The sequence below is a fragment of the Trachurus trachurus genome, assembly GCF_905171665.1.
Source record: "Trachurus trachurus genome assembly, chromosome: 17".
NCBI lineage: Eukaryota > Metazoa > Chordata > Actinopteri > Carangiformes > Carangidae > Trachurus > Trachurus trachurus.
Window position 1 is genome coordinate 3,889,037 of NC_139900.1, and position 22,635 is coordinate 3,911,671.

Here is a 22,635-nt window from a genome sequence, read left to right on the forward strand (position 1 = left end):
TTAGCGGTTGTTGGGTGTTGCCACTCTCCCTGCTGTCTCCCTGCTGGTTGCCCCCAACAGCTCTGGTCCCCTTTCCCCCAACTAAAACCTCATCTTTTGAAGCAACTTTTCTTCAAATTCAAGGGGTTTGAGACATCAAACGAGCGCAATGGATCAGCACAAGTATCGCACGGCGGGCGTCCAGGAAAAGCTGGAGATCGTCGGCGTAGAGGACGAGTCCGGGAACCCGATCAGCGCCCTGACCATCCTGTCGCTGCTGGAGCGGGTGGCGGGCATCATCGACAACGTGCAGTCGTGCCAGCAGCGCATGGAGGAGCGTCAGCTGGAGCTGGAGAGCAACATCAAGACCATCCAGGGCGACGTGCTGAAGCTGGCCAAGGACCACACCGACACCAGCGGCACCGTGGAGAAGCTGCTGCAGAAGACCCGCAAGGTCAGCGCCAACGTCAAGGAGGTGCGGACGCGCGTGGAGAAGCAGAACGTCCGCGTCAAGAAGGTCGAGTCCACGCAGGACGAGCTGCTCACGCGCAACAAGTTCCGGGTCGTCATCTACCAGGTGAGACCAGACCAGAACCACCTAGTGCTGTAACTTTGGCTTCAGTTTGGACTTTTCTTTATTTGACAGTGACAAGGAGTTTAGTCAATTTTTTTTTTTAGTTACTTAGTTTTTGTTTATTTCGGATATGTTAACTCATTGAGTGCCGCGCTCCTTTCCAAAGTTTTAGTCAAGTGTACCGGCAATTTAGACCATTTTTGACGATTTTTGTAGAGCCACAGTGTATTCTATATTATTGCCACCAACACATACTTGGCTCATTTGAAAGGTGAAACTTCATGCTTCAAATAGCCACAAACCGTTTGTTTCTACGTGCCTCTGTTCCTGAGAAAAGTCAAGCTAAACATGGCTGGGTTTCACCAAAATCCCTGCTTTTTTTCTAGAAAAGGAGATACAGCGTCTTTTATGAAAGGTGCTCTGTTTGTGCCTGTCGCTCTTCTGACACTTGCATAACTCAATGAGTTAAAAGAAATAAGAAAGAATACAGTAATGGACATAAATCATAAATTAGCTATCATGCTTCCTTGTCACTAATCACTAATCTTTATCTCTCTAATATATAGGCATATACATACAGTATATAAAGACATATACAAAGACAAACTGAAGGTAGCACCAACAGAGCAACAAATAAAACTAAGTGGGTAAATACCCAAATAAATAATAATAAGCACCTTGTGGTTGTCAAACGCCCTCATTCCTGTACATATTGAAAACCATTTCTTTGTACTTCTTTTTGAACTGGATTATGTTTGGACATTCAAACTGTTCCATAGTTTAATTAATCAATAAACAAATGACGAATCATTTACCAAAAAGAAAGAGTATAATGTACAGTATCATAGCTATGTAAAATAGCTGAAATTGTTCTAGACTCAAGTATTTTCAGACCTCTGTCTGTGCTCAAAGATGTTTAAGGACATTTTCATGATTTTCTTGATAGATCAATCAACTAATTGGTTTCCAACATTGATTTGTCCAGATCAAAGTGAAAACGTTGCTGCTCCAATGCCTTCTTCTTGTGAATCTTTGGATAATTTTGACCTGCAACAAATCCTTCCATGGTTAATAAGTAGATTAATCGATCATTGGTGTGATTATTGGCTGCAGCCCTGATCATGTAACGCTGCTTCAAAGAGAGAGCGTCTTTAGCTTCAGTCATGTGACATATTATCACCCAATGAAACTGAACACTAATCCTGGGTGTGGTGTAGCGAACAGGGCCGTTGCTAGGAATTCTGGGCCCCCTTAACTCTTTCGCGACCATTGACGAGTTAACTCGTCACAGCCTGCCGAACGTTCACGACCATTGACGAGCAAACTCGTCAAAACCGTTTTTTTACAGATTACGATAATAGACACTCTGAGGTACCCTGTGTGTGAATATGGTAGTCCTCTGATATGTAAAACTGTTTTAAACTAAAATCAAAACATAATATTTTTTATAAACTGTGTGATCTTGGTTTTGTTTGAGTAATCGTTCTCCTTGAATGCTGCTGTGGGGACAGCTGCAGCGCTGTGCGGCTGTCGGCTACAGTGTTGCGACTTTCTCGCTGAATCTGGCGACTTTCCAAACCCTCTTTTGACAAAAGCGACCGACGACAAATGTGGCGACTTTTACCGGTGCTGTTACAAACGTTTATGGTTTGGAGACTCGGATCTGAAAGCCCGTTATCACGGCTGTTTTCACGGCGCTGTGCAGCAGAGCGGGCGCTCTGCAGCGGGTGCTGTGACCGGCCGCCCCCCGCCCCAGAGCACTCATCGCCGGCCAGTCACACAGCAGTGTCCCGGAGCTGCTGCGCTGCGGCCAGAGACCCACACCGCTGCACCGCTGCTCTCCAGGCTGCCACACCCCCCAGATATGCCTACAAATATATTTATTTAGCCGTAGAAATGATTTGGGAGACATGCCACACTGCAGAGTACCGGTAAAATGAGCAGATTGCCACTTGACACAAAAGTGCGTTTTTCTCTGAAACTAGAGCGGGAGCTCCGTTTTTGGAGAAACCCAGCTCTCTTCTTCTACTTCGTCCTCACGAACGAAACGGCGGAAAAACTCGCCGTTTTTTCGTGGAGCACGTTGTAAAGTCACTCTTCAATCACGTGAAGACCGTTTGTTTCTAGGTGACGTACAGAGTTCGGTTCGACGTGAGATAAAAGGTAAACAAATAGCCAAAAACATGTGGTCCTGAGCGGATGTGCTGAGGAATTAGTGTGGTCGCGAAAGAGTTAAAGAATACTAAAGTGGGCCCCTCCCCCTAACTTTTCCTTTTTTTTTTCTTAGACTACGTATGTATTATCGTTTTTTATTTAGCCTTCTTTGTTTTGATGCTAATGCAGCATTACACTGCAAAAACTCAAGTATCTTAGCAAGAATATTTGTCTTATTTCTAGTCAAATTGTCATTTCTAGTCAAAAAAAATCTCATTCTACTTAAAATAAGACTCATCATATTAAAAGCAGCTTGTTTTTAGACACTTTTTACTTCTTTCAAGCAGATTTTCACTTGGAATAAGTAGAAAAAATCTGATAGTGGAGCAAGTTTTTCTTCCTTATTACAAGCACAAAAAACGTACTTTCACTGGCAGATTTTTCTATTTATTGTGAATTTAAGTGAAAATTATCTAAAAACAAGTAAATTTTTAGGTAATGAGTCTTATTTTAAGTGGAAAGAGATTAGTTTTGACTAGAAATGAGACATTTGGACAAGAAATAAGACAAATATTCTTGGAAAGATGTTGAGTTTTTACAGTGTACTATGAGTATTAGTCAGGGTCTTACGCAGAATAATTCAGTCATACAAAGATTAGACTACTGGGGATTTTTATGGGCCCCACTGGGCGCTGGGCCCCTAGAGTTATCATCACCTTTCTCCCCTATACAACGGCCCTGGTAGCGAACACGAGGCAACATGGAGGTTTGTTCTGACGCTCTGGTTCTACAGTAGTTTGCTGGACTCGGTCCTTCTCGATGGAGGAAATGAAAATGTTTTATTAATCACTAGAATCTGGGAGGATCCAAGGTCCGGTCCAGGTTTCCAGAGCATAATAATTAAGCTGAGTATCAGAAGTGAAGTAGATTCTTTCCCCCCTCGGGCCCGAAACAACCTGCATGGCTGCCAAGCTGTGAGAGATCTTAACTCAAATGAACCTCGGCTCAATTCATTAAGCGACGGCCCTGCTGAGAGCCGAGGCTGGTTTCAGTTCAAACACTTAAGAGCCATCGACTCGGTAACACCGGCCAATTTCTAGAGAAGCAGCATCCTCATTACGCTGAGAGGACACACTCTCATCCACACCACTCTAATCAGGTCAGGTGAGACGCATGAAAACAAGATCATTCATTCTCCTCAGAGTTTCAACAAACTCTCAAACGAGGAGGAAGGAAGAGATTTAATTGCTTTTAGAAACCACTGGTCTGGAAAAGCAAAAAACGTTTTTATTAAACAAATCTCACGGTTGAGTCGACACGTGAAGCTTCGTCTCGTGGTGCAGGACAGACTTTCACACCAAACATCGATATGATGGATTTTCTGTAAAACTCAATGGATTAAAAAGGTTTTAAAATATAAAATAACATCACAGGGATGAATTAATACATGAATTATAGATAAAATAGAGTTTTAATGGATTAAAGACGTTTCAAAACTCCAATTCCTAAATAGTTTAAAAGAAATCAGTGAAATTTACTAATAAAATCACCTGTAAGGACATTTTATAATGAAATCTGAGAGATACTTAAAGTTCAACGTTTTGGCAAATTGGCCCATCACCATAATCCCTATAGTCATAGCAGTAGGTTCGTTACCTTTAATAGTCGGTGCAAGCTAGTTTTAGAACGGCGGAGCAGAGCCGTGAGCTGCTCAGAGCTACGCTACAGAGGCTCATGGGATTTCTTAGTTTCCCTCATCAAACTCATCAAATACACAATCCAACAACTCCACAACGCTCTGGTGGACAAGTTGTGACCTGCACATTCACCACGCTATGAGATAATAACACAACGTTACCAGACAGAGTTGTTTTAGAGGGAAATGCAGAGACTGTTGATGAAAAACTGTCCCTGAAGGCAACGTGCATCAGCGGTTTTGCATGAATTTCCCTCTAAAACAACTCTGTGTGGTAACGTTGTGTTATTATCTCATAGCGTGGTGAATGTGCAGCTCACAACTTGTCCACCAGAGCGTTGTGGAGTTGTTGGATTGTGTATTTGATGAGTTTGATGAGGGAAACCAAGAAATCCCATAATGAGCCTCCGCATAGCGTAGCTCTGAGCAGCTCACGGCTCTGCTCCGCCGTTCTAAAAATAGCTTGCACCGACAATTAAAGGTAACGAACCTACTGCTACTGTATGACTATAGGGATGGCAATTAAATGGGCCAATTTGCCAAAATGTTGAACTATCTCTATAAGTGTTCATTTGATTAAATGTTGTTTTGGATAGTTGGTTCAGTCCTATGCACAGACTCTTATTTTCACACTTTTATTTATTCCATGTAGTCTTCCTTGGTTTTTCCTGCAGCGTCTTGGACTCTGTGACCTTTAGTCCAGGATTAAACTCTGTGCAGCAGATATATACGTTACGTTCCCTCGGTGTCGGACGCTGCTGCTGCCCTGGTTCCTGCATGTGCAGCCTCTTTGCTTCAGAATAGAAACCGGAGCGCAATGTGCTGCCGACAGCTGCTGTGGATCCGTGACAGAGAGACTTATTCTGGGATCACGGCGTCCTGCCTCTCTGCTCTGCCAGCGGGGACACGGTCACAGTCACAGTCTGACACGGCAGCTCATCACAGGGTCGACGTACAGGAAGAGGAGGCAGCGAGGAGGGGTGGGGGGCGTTGTTGTGCAATTTGTGGCCGACAGAGGGCGCTACAGCAAAGAGTTTTAGAGGTGAAGCTAACGCCGACAAGTAATAGCTACAAAACTATACAAATCCAATAATTAAAGGGATAGTAGCATTTTTTTTTAAAGTGGGGTTGTATGATCTACAAATAGCCCCTAAGTACTTAAATTGCAGTAGAAGACTCTCTGCACTCCTCCCGTTAGCAACGCCAGCCCATAATAGCCCTGCCCAGAGATTTACAACATACAGTGTTGTGAACAGACCCAAAGAAACGGCCTATTTTCGTGGCCTAAAAGAGGTTTTACCTGAAAAAAAAATACACAGTTCCATTGTTTGCTATAATATAATTTCAAAGTGCAGGAAAAACACAGTTTTTATTTGGACCTAACCAACTCACGTATCCCTCCGCCCAGGGTTAGCGCCCGCCGATCAGCAGTTGGTTAGGTCCAAGGTTTTTCCTGCACTTTGAAGGGCTGGAAAAAATTATATTATAGCGAACAATGGAACTGTGTATTTTTTTTCAGGTAAAACCTCTTTTAGGCCATTTCTTTGGGTTAATTCACAACAATGTATGTTGTAAATCTCTGGGCAGGGCTATTATGGGCTGGCGTTGCTAACGGGAGGAGTGCAGAGTCTTCTACTGCAATTAAAGTACTTAGGAGCTATTTGTAGATCATACAACCCCACTTTAAAAAAAAATGCTACTATCCCTTTAACCCTCAGATGCTCCCTCAATTTGTACCACATCCATGACCCCTGGACAAAATTTAGACATCAGTTACTCCCAAAATATTTGTGATACATATAGGGCTGGGTCTTGACTAAACATGAAAATAACTTTTGACATGGGTTTCAACATGTTTAACCCCTTCCTGGCCAGTTGTTTTTGGTGCAAAAACACATGATTTCTATAGGGCTCTATGGGCTTTAGGGCTGGTGACAGTATTTTCTCATTTACAGAGTGATAAAAAAAAAAGAGATATCCAAAATCCCCTCTGTAAAAACCCCTGACTCTAATATGTCAACAAAATAAAACAAGAATTTTGAAAGAGGCTTTATCCATTGTTCAGATTTCGGTTCTGGAAATGTATGCAAATTAGCATTAGCGTATTTCATTAGATATTGCCTGATTTACATATTGAAACATAACATTTGACAAAACTTGTGATACAAAAAATATTTGTCTTCATGTAAGTGATAAACTTGGTAAGTTTCATGGTGATATCTGTTAGTTAAAAAATTTACCTTAAAATACATTAAAAATCCCATAGGCGGAGGTGGACTTGAAGGGTCATGGATGTTGTTAAAATGCATTACAAGTCTAAAAAATGGACTTTCATCCTGAAACTCGGGACATCCAGAGTTGACCCAACGATAAACCTCCTCGCCAAAAACCAGGCCACAGTGACCTTTCATTTGACCCTGGGGAGGTGGGCAAAAATTTCCAGGGGTAAACATAATAGAAGAAGTTGTTCAAATCTGATCAGAAACACTTCAATTCATATGCAGCAGTGACCGATTCCACATATAAACGTAGAATAAAAAATAAAAAAAACAATAGAACCTCCAATATTCTTCACATTATTCATGAGCTCTTCCTTTGATCTGTGAGTCTTCATCAGGGCCGTTGCTAGGAATTCTGGGCCCCCTTAAAGAATACTAAAGTGGGCCCCTCCCCCTAACTTTTCCTTTTTTTTTCTTAGACTACGTATGTATAATAATTTTTTTATTTAGCCTACTTTGTTTTGATGCTAATGCAGCATTACACTGCAAAAATTCAAGTATCTTAGCAAGAATATTTGTCTTATTTCTAGTCAAAATGTAATTTCTAGTCAAAACAAATCTCATTCTACTTAAAATAAGACACATCATATTAAAAGTAGCTTGTTTTTAGACACTTTTTTACTTCTTTGAAGCATATTTTCACTTGGAATACGTAGAAAAAATCTGATAGTGAAGTTTTTCTTCCTTATTACAAGCACAAAAAACTTACTTTCACTGGCAGATTTTTCTATTTATTGAGAATTTAAGTAAATGTTAGGTAATGAGTCTTATTTTAAGTGGAAAGAGATTAGTTTTGACTAGAAATGAGACATTTGGACAAGAAATAAGACAAATATTCTTTGAAAGATGTTGAGTTTTTACAGTGTACTATGAGTATTAGTCAGGGTCTTATGCAGAATAAATCAGTCATACAAAGATCAGACTACTGGGGTTTTTTATGGGCCCCACTGGGCGCTGGGCCCCTAGAGTTATCATCACCTTTCTCCCCTATACAACGGCCCTGGTCTTCATTTAAATAATCGAGGTGTAGACAGACAGCAGGACTTCATAAAAAGCAGAATTTCTCCTATAATTTCATGTAATTAATTAATGCTGAACTCTGAGAGGAAGAAGATCCGTCATCCCTGCTGCTCTAAATGTTTCCTGAACAGCCAGACAGCGGCGATCATCTCTGCAGTGTTGAGTTTCCTCATGACTGATGTGCTGTCGGTTATTCTGAGGCCTCCGCTCGTCTCCTAATATAGAGCTTCAGCTGCGGCCGCTTAACAGGAAGCAACAAGCGCTTTGTTACAGACGCTCATCATCATCGATGCTCGGTGGCGGCTGAGTGATGACGGCGGTCCAGCGGCCCGGCCCGGCCCGGGGACGGGACAGTAATAAGAAAAAGATGGATGTCGCGCCGCGAGGCCGCCTGTTGTTCACCGCCACGGACATCAGAGGACAACCAGCAATTTTAGACGAGTTAATGGGTTTTAGTTTATGATGTTTCTGAGGTTGCCCAGCGAACGTTAGCACGACTTTACTGCAGGGACAGCGTTCGTTTGTTAGAGAAATGTAGTTTTCACTTCTTTATTATCCAGATAATTAACTGTAAATGTTCCTAAATAATCAAAAAACAAAAGGCGTCTGCGGTTTGGTGCGAACGCTACATTTTACTCTACTTCCTAACTTTCATTCATTTATTTTTTAACATTCAGTGAATTTAACCCTCCTGCTGTCGTCATTCTGGGTCAAATTGACCCAATCTGTTCACTTCCTCCATCCTTCCTTCTTCCTTTCCTTCCTTCCTTTCTCCCTTCCTTCTTTCCACAATCCTTTTCCCCTTCCTTCCTTCCTTCCTTCCTTCCTTCCTTCCTTCCTTCCTTCCTTCCTTCCTTCTACAATCCTTTCCCCTTCCTTCCTTCCTTCCTTCCTTTTCCCCTTCCTTCCTTCGTCTGTCCTTCTGCTTCCTTCCTTGACCTAATCTGTTCCTCCCCTCCATTTTTCTTTCTTTCCTTTACCCCTTCCTTCCTTCCTTCCTTCCTTCCTTCCTTCCTTCCTTCCTTCCTTCGTCCTACTTCTTCTTCCTTCCTCTTTCTTTCCTCCCTCCATATTTCTTTCCTTCCTTTTTCCTTCCTTCCTTCCTTCCTTCCTTCCTTCCTTCCTTCCTTCTGTTTCCTTCCTTGACCTAATCTGTTCCTTCCCTTCGTCCTGACTTCTTCTTTCCTTTTTGACCCAGTTGACCCAATCTGTTCCCTCCCTCCATATTGCTTTCCTTCCTTTCTCCTTCCTTCTTTCCACAATCCTTTTCCCCGTCCTTCCTTCCTTCGTCCCTCCTTCTGCTTCCTTCCTTGACCTAATCTGTTTCTCCCTTCCATTTTTCTTTCTTTCCTTTTCCCCTTCCGTCCTTCCTTCCTTCCTTCCTTCTTTCCTTCCCTTCGTCCTGACTTCCTCCCTCTTTTGATCTAATTGACCCAATCTGTTCCCTCCCTCCATCCTTCCTTCCTTTTTCCTTCCTTCTTTCCACATTCCTTTTCCCCTTCCTTCCTTCCTTCCTTCCTTCCTTCCTTCCTTCCTTCCTTCCTTCCTTCCTTCCTTCCTTCCTTCCTTCCTTCCTTCGTCCGTCCTTCTGCTTCCTTCCTTGACCTAATCTGTTCCTTCCCTCCATTTTTCTTTCCTTCCTCTTCCCCGTCCGTCCTTCCTTCCTTCCTTCCTAAACGACAAAGATAAAAATGATTCAGTCTGAATGGTAGTTGAAGCTGCTTCTCTCTGTGTGTGTGTGTGTGTGTGTGTGTGTGTGTGTGTGTGTGTGTGTGTGTGTGTGTGTGTGTGTGTGTGTGTGTGTGTGTGCGTGTGTGCGTGTGTGTGTGTGTTATTAATCCAGACATTGACCCACTTCCTGCTCCGCCGCTGTAATTACTGTGTCATTCTCAGTGTGGCTTCGCTCCGACGACTCCTCCCTGATTAATGAGTGTGATCGTTGCAGCTTAATTAGGATGAATCGTCTCTCAGGTCCAAAGTCGCCGGTCGCTAGGGCGTCGCTAGGGCGTTGCTAGGGCGCCGCAGCGGCCGATTGTTCCCGTATGTTCCTGATGTTTGCTCTCTATTGGTTTAATGATAAAAGGTTCAGGGAAAGTTAAGAGCATAGATGATGATTTATATTAAATGACTCAAAGTCACATTAAACCATGCTCTGAAATCTCACGTTGCACCTTTGATTGATTCTTATTAAGATTCAAATTCCCACTACTTAATTCTAATTTAATTCAAAATGAAAAAATGTTAAGATTTAAAAGCTTAAACTTGCTCTGGAAGATTTAACTTTTGAATTTAGATTTGCATCGAATAATGTGATTTTTAAAGTTTAAAAACCACCGTATCATAATTACTCTCAAATTTCAACAGTATTAAATTAAAGCAGAAGTGAGTGATCCGGTCGTTTTCGCTAATGCTGCGTTCCAGGCATGCTTTTGAAATCGTAAATTACAGCTTCAAGTCACAACTTACGACTTTGTAGCGTTTCAGGCAACCCACTCGTGTTTTTCCGACCTGTTTTACCGGTGAAAGTCACTATAACGGCCACTCGTAACTTCCGACCCGTGAAGTCGTACCAGATCAAACTGATACAACTTCACAGGTCGGAAAAACACAAGTCTACGAGTTTCTTTGAACGCACCATAACAGTCCTCGTCCCTACGTCGCCACATTCACGGCGTTCCTTGGCTGCACACACAGCCCTGCATGCCGTTCTCTCTCCTCATTGGATAAAAACTGTAGGATACGATAAATGTTTTCTCTTCGGCTCAGAGCAGAGCAGAGTGACTGACAGACCCGTGTTTCAGTCCAAACACTCTATGTAAGTGATTGCTGTCGGAAGATACAACTATTTAAGACTTATATTAACACAAATATATCACTCACTTCTGCTTTAATACCCATAAAAGTAAAGTGAATGTACATTTAAATTCAATTCTGTAGTGTGTGGTGTGTGGAGTAAACAATAAAATAAATGACGTTCTACTTGTAACAACTGATAAATAAGCAAATAAATCTTGGTAAAATGTATTTATTCATAGTTATCCCTTTAGTTTATTGGTTATTTGACCGTTGCAACAGCTGCACAGGTGGAGCTGAAGTTAGAAATGTTTTTTGTTTTTTTTAATTAAAACATAAACACAAGATTATATCTATGGGGTGAGGATTAGTATCCGCTGGGATATTAATTCAATTATCATAATGAAAGCACCTGTCTTGAGTTACAGGTGTAGCAGCTTCCTGTCTCAGTTACTCCTCTGTAAAAATAGAACAACTCGATCCGATGAACGAAGCAGCTCGGTGAGTCGGTGGCTGCAGGCGTCGGCTCGGGTCTGAGCGAGCGTCTCTGAGGAATATCATGTTTTCTATCTGAGCCTCCATCATCTTGAAACGAGCAGCGCGGTTATTTATTATTCCTGCTGCGCCGAGGAAAGACACACGAGACGGCGGCGCGGTGTCGGTTTACAGCGGCACACATACAAAAAAAAGGAAAGAAAAGAAAATCTTTACAGAGCGAGACGAGAAAGGTTCAGAGCTCGAAGTTAGAAAATCCATCCAGCAGCTTCAGAGGAGATGATCCACATTAGCCTAGCTTAGCATTAGGAAACTCAAAGCCCCAAAGAGCAATTAACATTTTAAAGGGATACGCCAACTTTTTTTTTTCGTGTCTTGCCTCACTCCCGAGTCCATGACCAGCAGATAGACACCATCCTTTCGACTGTGCGTGCAGTAAGGGAGATAGAGCCGTATCGCCCGTAATTAGCTTAGCTCAAACGCTGGAAGTGTATGGGTAGTGTTAGCCTGCCTCCTACCCGAGCCGAAATCAGCAGTCAGAAGCTGATTTCATTTTAGCTCTAAACTCTGTAAATATATCACTTTATCTACATTTTAACATTTTTAGGTGAGAATTATTGACAATTATTTATTTGTCTTAATGTAATTTGTATACCTTTATTATAGGTCTCATTGCCATGCTCCATCCGGCAGGGGTACTGCCAACGGAAATTAGCCTATTGGCTATAATTGGGTGCATTTACATTTTATCCTTTTAAAATGTTCATTAATGTACACTGTCCCTCTCGAACAAATAAAGGAAAATGAAATTAAATGAAAGTAGCCGTTTAGATCAGCAGTGTGTCGTTAATTTGTCTAAATACCAGCTGTTTACAATTTTATTCGGACGAATTCGGCGCTACTCAAGCTAGCCGTTGTGACCAATGCACTTACTAATCACTTACTTTCACAAAATAAAACACCCGTTGCCCTTTACATACAGAAAAGCATGACGATAGAATTTGTGCTTTTACTTTGAAATAGGAAGCTAACCTACCCTCGATGTAGCTAGCTTGAGCCAAAATAAAGCGTCTTTGCTTGAACCCTCCGTTTTGACCGATCTCGTCCCGTTAGCGGCATTTGACCGCTCAAGATGCCTTACCGGAGAGTTTTGTCAGCTCTGAGACGAAGATCGGCCCGCTGGTTTCCCTTTAGAGTTGCTGAAGAGTTTCTCTGATGACTTTAGGTGGAGGCAGGCTAACACTACCTATACACTTCCAGTGTTTGAGCTAAGCTAATTAGCGACTTTAGGTGGAGGCAGGCTAACACTACCCATACACTTCCAGTGTTTGAGCTAAGCTAATTACGGGCGATACGGCTCTATCTCCCTTGTTACTGCACGCACAGTCGAAAGGATGGTGTCTATCTGCTGGTCATGGACTCGGGAGTGAGGCAAGACACGTGAAAAAAAAAAATGTTGTCGTATCCCTTTAAAGCTATTGTTATTGGTGCACTTTAAAAATGTTGTTGCCGTTTCTTTAAAGGTCCAGTGTGTAAAATGGAGGTAAAACCGTGACATCTAGCGTTCAGATTCTAGTTCGCTGCGCTCACTCACTCCTTCGCACTCAAAGTGAAAAGTGACGGTGGCCTCCGAGGACAAAAAAACTTGTATTTCGAAGAATTATGAGGCTACGAAAACCAAATGAATTTTATTTTATAGCGATTATGCACTTATACAAATATATTCATGGATAGTTTATTCAGATTTTAACAATAAACCTTGACAATTATTACACACTGGACCTTTAAAACCCAACAATAAAAAAACAGAGGCCTTGATGATATTCACTATCTCACTCTCAGTACAATATCACTTAGCCATAAAATTACGCCAGGCTAACATGATGATTCATAACGTTATAGAAGGTGTGTGGGGCCCCAAAATAAGGTTTTACTAAGGGCCCCACGGAGGCTACGGCCGGCCCTGGAGGTTATGAATCTCAATTGATGAAAAGTGTAAATCTGAACAGTTGGATGGTGAGATGAAGTCAGGAAACCACAGCAGCAGCAGCAGCAGCTTCTTCAGTCAGTGTCTGAACAGGAGGCTCAGACATGTTTTTGGCATCGCTCACGGTTCGGTTCAATATCAGATCAATTGCGCTCTGCTCTCATGCCGCCGTCACGTCATATCTGTTAAATCGTAATTAGCAGGAGCTGAGTTGGGAAGAATCATCGTTCACGTCGAGACCTCAGACTTTATCATTGTTCAAGAGCGTGTCGATAAACTGATGGCTGCAAACGCACCGACGCCGGCCAACGACACACATCTACATCAAGTCTTTACACCTCAGCAGCCGTTTGTTTACATCTGAAGAATCTGATTAGAGTTAGCGCCCGGGCTAACGACCTTAAGACTAATGTGTCTTCCTCTTAGAGGCCGAAAGAAGTGATCCAATAGAAAATACAGCAGATTTCAGAATAAAACACTCAGAGAGACCAAATCCTGCAAAGTTGTTGGATGGTGAGTCCAGGTGGTGAGGGGGCGGGGCTTAGTTGTGACATCACAAAGTGACAGGAAGTCCTGACGGCTGGTTTTAAGGCTCAGTTTCTGAATACAGGCTGTGTGCATTTTCTCTTTGGGCTGAGGCTTTGATACTTTCACAGTATTAATATAGAACCTAGAGCTGCTTTATAATCACACTACACATGGACATTTACCTTTATACTGTATGGAGCTTTAATACAAACATCTACCTTTATACTGTATGGAGCTTTAATACAAACATCTACCTTTATACTGTATGGAGCTTTAATACAAACATCTACCTTTATACTGTATGGAGCTTTAATACAAACATCTACCTTTATACTGTATGGAGCTTTAACACAAACATCTACCTTTATACTGTATGGAGCTTTAACACAAACATCTACCTTTATTTTGAAGGAGCTTTCACACAAACATCTAGGCCTACCTTTATTTTGAAGGAGCTTTCACACAAACATACCTTTATTTTGAAGGAGCTTTCACACAAACATCTACCTTTGTCTTTGTTGCTTCTTTCAAGTTAGCCAAAACGATCGGATCGCTTACTTCTGCTTTAACTTTTCAGATATTATAACGTCTTCTTTGTTTTCTCTCTCCTCTCCTCCAGGGGGAGACAGAGATCCCGTCGGTGGCCGTCACCAAGTCGCCTAAAGGAACCGGTTTGGACGGGCTGGAGCTCGAGCCCGACGCCTACGACCTCCCCGCCGACCTCTCCTCGGACGAGGAGTACCTGAGCGTGGAGGAGACCGACTCCTCGCGCGCCGCTCGCCTGAAGAAGTCGGTGGCGAAGAGCACGGAGCACCTGAAGGCCGCCTTCTCCAAGGAGAACATGAGCAAGAGAAAGGACAACCTGGGCACCAAGTTCCACCACCTGGGCGAGAAGGTGATGCCGGCCGAGCGGCGCGAGAAGATGCACCAGGCCGGCGAGCGGCTGAAGCAGTCCGGCGAGCGGCTGAAGGAGAACATCGCCAAGAAGGCCCCGAGCAAAGAGGCCTTCCGCATCAAGCTGAAGAAGGAGCGCGCCGTCGCCGAGGGCCAAGAGGGAGCTGAAGGAGAAACCGACGCCGACGCCAAGGAGTCGCCGGTGCCGCCGCAGCCCGCCGCCGGGGTCGCGTACACCGAGGTCGGCCCGGAAACCAAGAGGGAGGGGCCTGTGGAGGAGTCCAGCGCCACCCGGATAGGATAAGGATGAGGATGAGGATGAGGAGGATTTACAGGAAGTAGATCATCGGACGTGATTGGAGGAGGCTGGACACTCGTGCAATTTGAATTTGAAAAGAGGAAGGTCTGTGATTGGCCGACGACAAAGACAAAGACGGACTTTGAATCAGTTTGAATGTGATAAAACAGAACAAGTTGTTGAGATGGATTTATTACAATATTCATTAAACCTGCATATTAAAGGGATACGCCAACTTTTTTTTTTCGTGTCTTGCCTCACTCCCGAGTCCATGACCAGCAGATAGACACCATCCTTTCGACTGTGCGTGCAGTAACAAGGGAGATAGAGCCGTATCGCCCGTAATTAGCTTAGCTCAAACACTGGAAGTGTATGGGTAGTGTTAGCCTGCCTCCGCCTAAAGTCATCAGAGAAACTCTTCAGCAACTCTAAACGGAAACCGGCGGGCCGATCTTTGTCTCAGAGCTGACAAAACTCTCCGGTAAGGCATCTTGAGCGGTCAAATGCCGCTAACGGGACGAGATCGGTCAAAACGGAGGGTTCAAGCAAAGACGCTTTATTTTGGTTCAAGCTAGCTTCATCGAGGGTAGGTTAGCTTCCTGTTTCAAAGTAAAAGCACAAATTCTATCGTCACGGTTTTCTCTATGTAAAGGGCAACGGGTGTTTTATTTTGTGAAAGTAACCGGAAGTGCATTTGTCACAACGGCTAGCTTGAGTAGTGCCGAATTCGTCTGAACAAAATTGTAAACAGCTGGTATTTAGACAAATTAACGACACGCTGCTGATCTAAACGGCTACTTTCTCGCCTAAACATGTTTGAAATGTCGATAAAGTGATATATTTACAGAGTTTAGAGCTAAAATGAAATCAGCGGCTAGGCTAACACTACCTATACACTTCCAGCGTTTTAGCTAAGCTAATTAGCGACTTTAGGTGGAGGCAGGCTAACACTACCCATACACTTCCAGTGTTTGAGCTAAGCTAATTAGCGACTTTAGGTAGGAGGCAGGCTAACACTACCCATACACTTCCAGTGTTTGAGCTAAGCTAATTACAGGCGATACGGCTCTATCTCCCTTGTTACTGCACAGTGGAAAGGATGGTGTCTATCTGCTGGTCATGGACTCGGGAGTGAGGCAAGACACGAAAAAAAAAATGTTGGCATATCCCTTTCAGTGTTCCCTGTTGACAGTTTTTACATTACACGGTTCAAACTCAGCCATGAATGTAAGAATATTTATCTGTGCTGCACTAAGAAGAAGAAGAGTCGAGTCTAATTTGTGATTCGTCCAAATTTGAAGAGATGGTTCACAAGGTTGATTTGCACAAGAAGGAAGAAGAAGGAAGAGACGATGAATGTTGAACGTCTTGATCTTTTATCTGGATGTACATATAATATCCGGAGGGTGGGGTTGGTCCCTGAAGGCATCAGCTGGTCTCTGAAGCCTGGAGCCGCGGTCAGACTGGTTTCTGCAGCAGTAGAGAAGAGTAGAGTAAAGAAGAGCAGAGTAGAGTAGAGTAGAGTAGAAGGCCGAGGTCGACGTCAGAGCTGCACCTGGCTCAGATGATGAGTTCAAGTACACGTGGGATAAATCATCACTGAAGACGCTGCTCATGGTTTGATGCAGTGATTAAAGCACCAAAGTCTGATCAACGTTTGCACCAAACATGAAGAAACTGAAGGTTTAGTTTTAGTTTAGTGTGTTTATTTCGGTCTTATAAAAACAAATACAATAGACAAATATAAAGGTAGGCCTATAAATACAAAACGAAACAAAACAAATAAGAACAAAAACACAACAAGCAATACAATTCACTTTGACCGAAAAGGTGTAGGCTGAAGCATCAGCTTATTTTGCCTACCCTTCTTAAATTAACATTTTCCGTTCACTCATTTTAAAATTTTTTACAGAACAACAAAAAACTTTCTGTGATGTAAACAATGGTGAAATAAAATCAAATATAAGTTTAAGACAAGATGAATAAAAAAAGGATAATTTTGTGTTTAGAACGATAAAATAACTTCTTTAAATTCCCGACAGACCTTGAACGCCACATAGGCTATGCTGTTCAAGAACAAGAATTTTAAATAAAGTTTGATCCGTTTGAATGAACCATGGTGCAGCTCGTCAGTCAACGACCAGAAAACCTGCATGAACCACAAACTAACACAACTTTGACCAGTGGTGTGTGTCTGTGTGTGTGTGCGCGTGTGTGTGTGTGTTGTGATTTAAGGTGGACTGAGCTTTGAAGCTTCTCAGCAGATTCATGTTTTTTTTGTTTTTTTTTCAGTTTTGCTGCTTTTTATTCAAAGTTTTATTTATTATCAGCAGCTTCAGCTGTTACACATTAGTTCATTGTCACATCTTATTTTGAAAGGTTTACTTCCTGTGTAGCTTGTTACTGTATTTACGCTGCTGCTGCTGCTGCTGAGTGGGTTTGTTCTTAGGTTTCTAGTTTTTTTTTGGTTTGAAACATTTTGATCAAGGTTTCATTTCTTACTCACGTTTCATTTCATTTTTTTTTCCACAGCTCAGGTTCCAAGTTGTTTTTGTTTTCACCGACTGAAAACCTGTGTGTTGTTTTTCTGAACGAGCAGCAGCACAATATTAACCCTGTTGTTTTCTTTCTGTTGTTCTTGTTTTGTATAAATAAAGTTATGGTGAAACCTCAACAAAGTCTCAAGAAACATTATATTTGTATTATATTTTATGTCTTTATTATTATATTTACATAACTTTAATTGTGTATTGAAGGGATAGTTCAACATTTTGGCAAATTGTCCCATTGCCATAATCCCTATAGTCATAGCAGTAGGTTCGTTACCTTTAATTGTTGGTGCAAGCTATTTTTAGAACGACGGAGCAGAGCTGTGAGCTGCTCAGAGCTACGCTACGGAGGCTCATTATGGGATTTCTTGGGTTCCTTCATCAAACTCATCAAATACACAATCCAACAACTCCACAACGCTCTGGTGGACAAGTTGTGAGCTGCACATTCACCACGCTATGAGATAATAACACAACGTTACCAGACAGAGTTGTTTTAGAGGGAAATACAGAGACTGTTGATGAAAAACTGTCCCTGAAGGCAACGCAGCATCAGTGGTTTTGCATGTATTTCCCTCTAAAACAACTCTGTGTGGTAACGTTGTGTTATTATCTCATAGTGTGGTGAATGTGCAGGTCACAACTTGTCCACCAGAGCGTTGTGGAGTTGTTGGATTGTGTATTTGATGAGTTTGATGAGGGAAACCAAGATATCCCATAATGAGCCTCCGTAGCGTAGCTCTGAGCAGCTCACGGCTCTGCTCCGCCGTTCTAAAAACAGCTTGCACCGACAATTAAAGGTAACGAACCTACTGCTATGACTATAGGGATTATGGCAATGGGCCAATTTGCCAAAATGTTGAACTATCCCTTTATGCGCTGAACTGGAAATGTTACCTGCCACCTGACTTCTTCTGAGTTTGGAAAATTTTCACTTTGTAAAAACACAAATCAACAGTCATAATAAGTAGATATCTACATCTGTAAGTTATTGTGAATATCTTTTATATTTGTGACGTCTCGGCTCTTTTCTCTAGTAAAATCTGTTTTCAATAGAGATTTTATCAACTTGATAGTTTAATATTCTTCAGTCACCGCCGACATTTTATCAGCACACGCAGGATTATGATTATTATTATTATGATAATAAATGATAAGTGATGTATTTTCCATCAGGCTCTTTGATAACGGACTCACAGAGGTGTGATGGTATAAGAGCAGCAGCAGCAGCAGCAGCAGATCTCTCTCCTCTCCTCTCCTCTCCTCTCCTCTCCTCTCCTCTCCTCTCCTCTCCTCTCCTCTCCTCTGTCTCTATCTCCCTCTCATCTCATCTCTCTCTCTCTCCGCCGCTCAGATTAAATCACTAACTTGAGCAAAACACGATCGCTCAACTGAGTCAGCAGCAGCAGCAGCAGCAGCAGCAGCAGCGCCGGCGGCTCCTCGCTCCCCGGCGCTCGGCCTCTAAATGAAATGCCAATCACTCTGGAGGGAATTTACAGTCGGACTCGTGTTCGGTGTCTGTGCGGCTGGAGGTCGCAGCGGCACTTTGTCAACTCCGGATTTATTGGCTCTAAAACAAACAGCGGGGCCGTCGGGGCCCTCGAAGAGCCCAGTGAAACCAACTGACTGCATCATCCGCCCTGTTAGGGAGAGGAAGAGGAGAGGATGTGCACACTAAATAAAATAAAAGGGGTCAGGATTGAGAATATAAACCAGATCTGTGGACTAACCACTCTAATAACGAGGCTCACTCACCTCTGTTTAAAACGGCGCTACGGCTACCGGTGCTACGTTTCAGCCTTCCTCACACCAGCTCATCTTTGTTAGTGTTGCTGTGTCTTGATTTATACACTTGGAGTGTGTAAGTGCGTTCACATTGACAAGTACGGCAAAATGCAGAGCTGTTAGTGTCGAGATATAGCAACTCACTCATAACGGTTCAGTCTGAAACGTTGGACATTTCTCACCCTCAATAATCGCCGTCTTGGCTACGTAGCGGAAACGGAGGGGCTACCGCGGTCTGTAACCATGGTAACAGAATACGCCGTATCGTACAAATGTGTCGGATCGAAGGATTATTGGGTTAATCTAACGGTCTGAACTGAATTACTGCCGATACGGTGTGTGGTAGCCTATCTGACTATCACCAACCTAACATTAGGCTACCCACCGAGCTAACGCTAGCTGTTAGCATTTTGCGAATGTTTACAACTTGTTTAGCCTCTGACCTGATGCTAAAATCTCCTACTGTGTAGACAAGTTAACAGCAAGGGGGCAGTTGTGGGTCTGAGAAGTGAAGCTCACTTCCGCGTTCAACAAACTGCAATCCCCTCTTCTTCCTCTGGGGGCTGGTGTCAGAAAGCAGCATTCTCCATAGACCCCCATGTTTAAATCGCCGACTTTACATCCTCAATAAACATGTTAAAAGCCTGGTGTCAGAACGTTTTTTGGTCTCAATCGATAGTTTCTACCCCCGCACACACTCTGAGGGGGGTGAATTTTTTTTTAAACTCCGTTTTAACTCTGTTTTACTGTTATTAGGTTAAAACTCTGGCCAATTAGGGCGCGGAAACGTTGAGTGACAGGTCTGCGGTCGGTGCTGTTCAGGCCACCATATTGGAGTCACAAAAACGACTCCCCAAAACCAATGGGTGACGTCATGGATGCTACGTCCATTCTTTTTACAGTCTATGGTTAACAGGCATAAACAACAAACATACTGTACGCCATAGCAAACTAGCTAAATGCAGCTACAGTTCATCAGCTGGTGATAGTCAATTCAACGGGCAAATATTGTGATCTTCATTTCGGGAACGTTTACAACGACCGTATTTGATTTGAGACAAAACTACCCTGTTGAAATGTGTGCACTACCGAAGCAAATCCTATAGAAGGCTATATAGTGTAGCCTACTGTAGGCCTACATGAAAGTGGACTGATAGAAGTATCAGAAAGACACAGGAGTCTGCCTGGTTTTGACATCAGCCATACTTCTGTTGCTCCAACTTCTTCCTGTTCTTCCCTCTTCATATGTTTGCGTTTTTCATTAGTTTTTGGCTGAACCTGTTAGTTTTGCTTCCCCTCCTCATCTCAGCTTCATTTTGTTTATTCTATAGGATGTAATGTATAGAGGGTTAAGTGTTAGATAGGATTTGGGTCAGGAGTGGACCCCCTCCACCCAGTCCTGAGAGCCCGTCCACACAGATAGGGGTTCAGTGAATCTGCATATGTTGTTTTTTTTTTATCTTTTCGGCGTTTCATCCAGATGCAAACGGTGTTTTCGGGAGGTGAAACAACAACAGTGGACCTATCGTTGGTTCCTCAGAGACTGCAGCTAAATCTCTCCCGTTAAAGGGACAATGAGGAGTTTTGGAAAAGCAAAGTGTTTTCACACTACATTTATGAGCCTCCGCGCACACCGTAAAATTATTTGACCGACGCAAGACAAAACGATATATTTATCGAAAATGGGCCCATTAACAAGTGGTAACGTAGATTCATCCACATTAATATGAGACTTTTTTATAACCAAATAGAAACTCCTCGTTGTCCCCTTAAATCATCATCGTGGTCATATTTGCTCTGACACAACTCCCATGCAGTCGACATTTAATCCACTTCTAATGTTTAAGAGTTTGAATCCAGCGGGGAAGCTTCCTGTCTTCTTCTCTGTTGTTGGTGTGTTGATGTGTGGCAGCGTTACAGCGCCACACACAGGCCTGGAGGATGTAGGTACTACAGCATTTAGAGTCGTTTTCACTGGACGCAGATATTTCTGGAAACCGGTGATAGGCCTACCGATGTTTGTGGGAAACTTTTTCAAAACGAACAAGAAGAGGATCGTTTTAGGTGAATCTCCGTTTCCGTGTGGACGGAAATCATCTCAACGGACTTGACTCAGAGCAGCCTCCTCCCATTCACACTGACAGGTTGAAGGAGGAACCACCCAGAAGCGTTTTCCTCAGCGGTGTTCCCCCTGTCACAGGTTTGATTCCCGTGCTGTGACTCTGTAAGTGGAGCTGAGTGGCTCCATCAGCCTTTTTATATAACCTTGACAAACTTGGAAAGACGACACCTCCTCCTCCTCCTCCTCATTCTGTCTCTTTCCTTCCAGAAATATACATATCGGCACGCCGGCGGCCACCTGTGCTTTTACCGTTGTTAACCAGGTTGTCACGGCAACTGTATAGGCCTACATCAAGGTTTTTTTTTCACAGGAATCGGAGAAAAGAAAATGAAGTTAATTAATTCTCCTTCATTGAGGCAGATCTGAGACTCAGACAGAGAGAGAGAGAAGAGAAGAGAAGAGAAGAGGAGTGAGTGTGTTTGTCACGTCCCCCCCAATTTCTGAAAAACATGAATTGTCCCCCCCCAATAAAAATACCCCAAATTATTCAAAATTGAACAAATGTATTTTCAGACTTCACATTCTTCACATTTTAGATTCACATCTAAAAAGAAATGATCAAAATGGTGTAAAATAACATAATGTTTGACAAATATATTTCCTTAGGGCTGGGACGGTTATGCTTTTCTCCCGATTCGATTCTTCTACGATTTTTTGGATGGCGATTCGATTTAAATTGCGATTCTACGATATTGCAGATTCTCTCGATTTTTAGTCTTTAGCATTTTTAACATTTATCTGCACACAAATACTGTAGGAGCCTATAAATTAACATACTCCATTATAAAGTGAACTTAAACCCTTTTCAAAACCTGGACTCTCTGTATGTAAAAAAGTCTAACTAATGCACATTGCACAATATTCAAACCCCCCCCCCACAAAAAAAAAAATTCCCCCCCAGTGATACATGCTGTTGGCTGTTTAGGACAATTAAACAAGAAAGGTAAGCACAATAAATAATTCCCTGTGCAGTACTTTATGAATGACATGGCGAGCCTCTACCAAGTTGTGATTTATGGTCGCATGTTATGAGCTGCATACGGGCAAAAAAAAAATCACTTTTGTGTCCCCCTCAATCCTGACATCGGATCTGCACCCCTGCACAGGGCCGTTGTATAGGGGAGAAAGGTGATGATAACTCTAGGGGCCCAGCGCCCAGTGGGGCCCATAAAAAACCCCAGTAGTCTAATCTTTGTATGACTGATTTATTCTGCGTAAGACCCTGACTAATACTCATAGTACACTGTAAAAACTCAACATCTTTCCAAGAATATTTGTCTTATTTCTTGTCCAAATGTCTCATTTCTACTCAAAACTAATCTCTCTCCACTTAAAATAAGACTCATAACCTAAAAATTAACTTGTTTTTAGATCATTTTCACTTAAATTCACTATAAATAGAAAAATCTGCCAGTGAAAGTACGTTTTTTGTGCTTGTAATAAGGAAGAAAAACTTGCTCCACTATCAGATTTTTTCTACTT

At 42.6% G+C, this 22,635-nt stretch overlaps 1 protein-coding gene across 2 annotated transcripts in view; it reads left to right on the top strand.

Moving 5' to 3' along the window:
• The window catches only part of cavin4a (caveolae associated protein 4a), a 225,517-nt gene continuing 202,882 nt past the window's right edge, over positions 1-22,635 (top strand). The window contains exons 1-2 of one of the 2 annotated variants that reach the window (XR_014596127.1): positions 1-556; positions 14,125-14,872. Coding sequence is in view for 1 of the 2 variants with exons in the window: in XM_083992036.1 (XP_083848162.1) it covers positions 149-556; positions 14,125-14,703 (987 nt within the window). In the remaining variant the exon portion in view is untranslated. Of the gene's footprint in view, positions 557-14,124; positions 15,230-22,635 lie in introns of those variants that run through there. The other variant, XM_083992036.1, reaches the window with a different exon arrangement.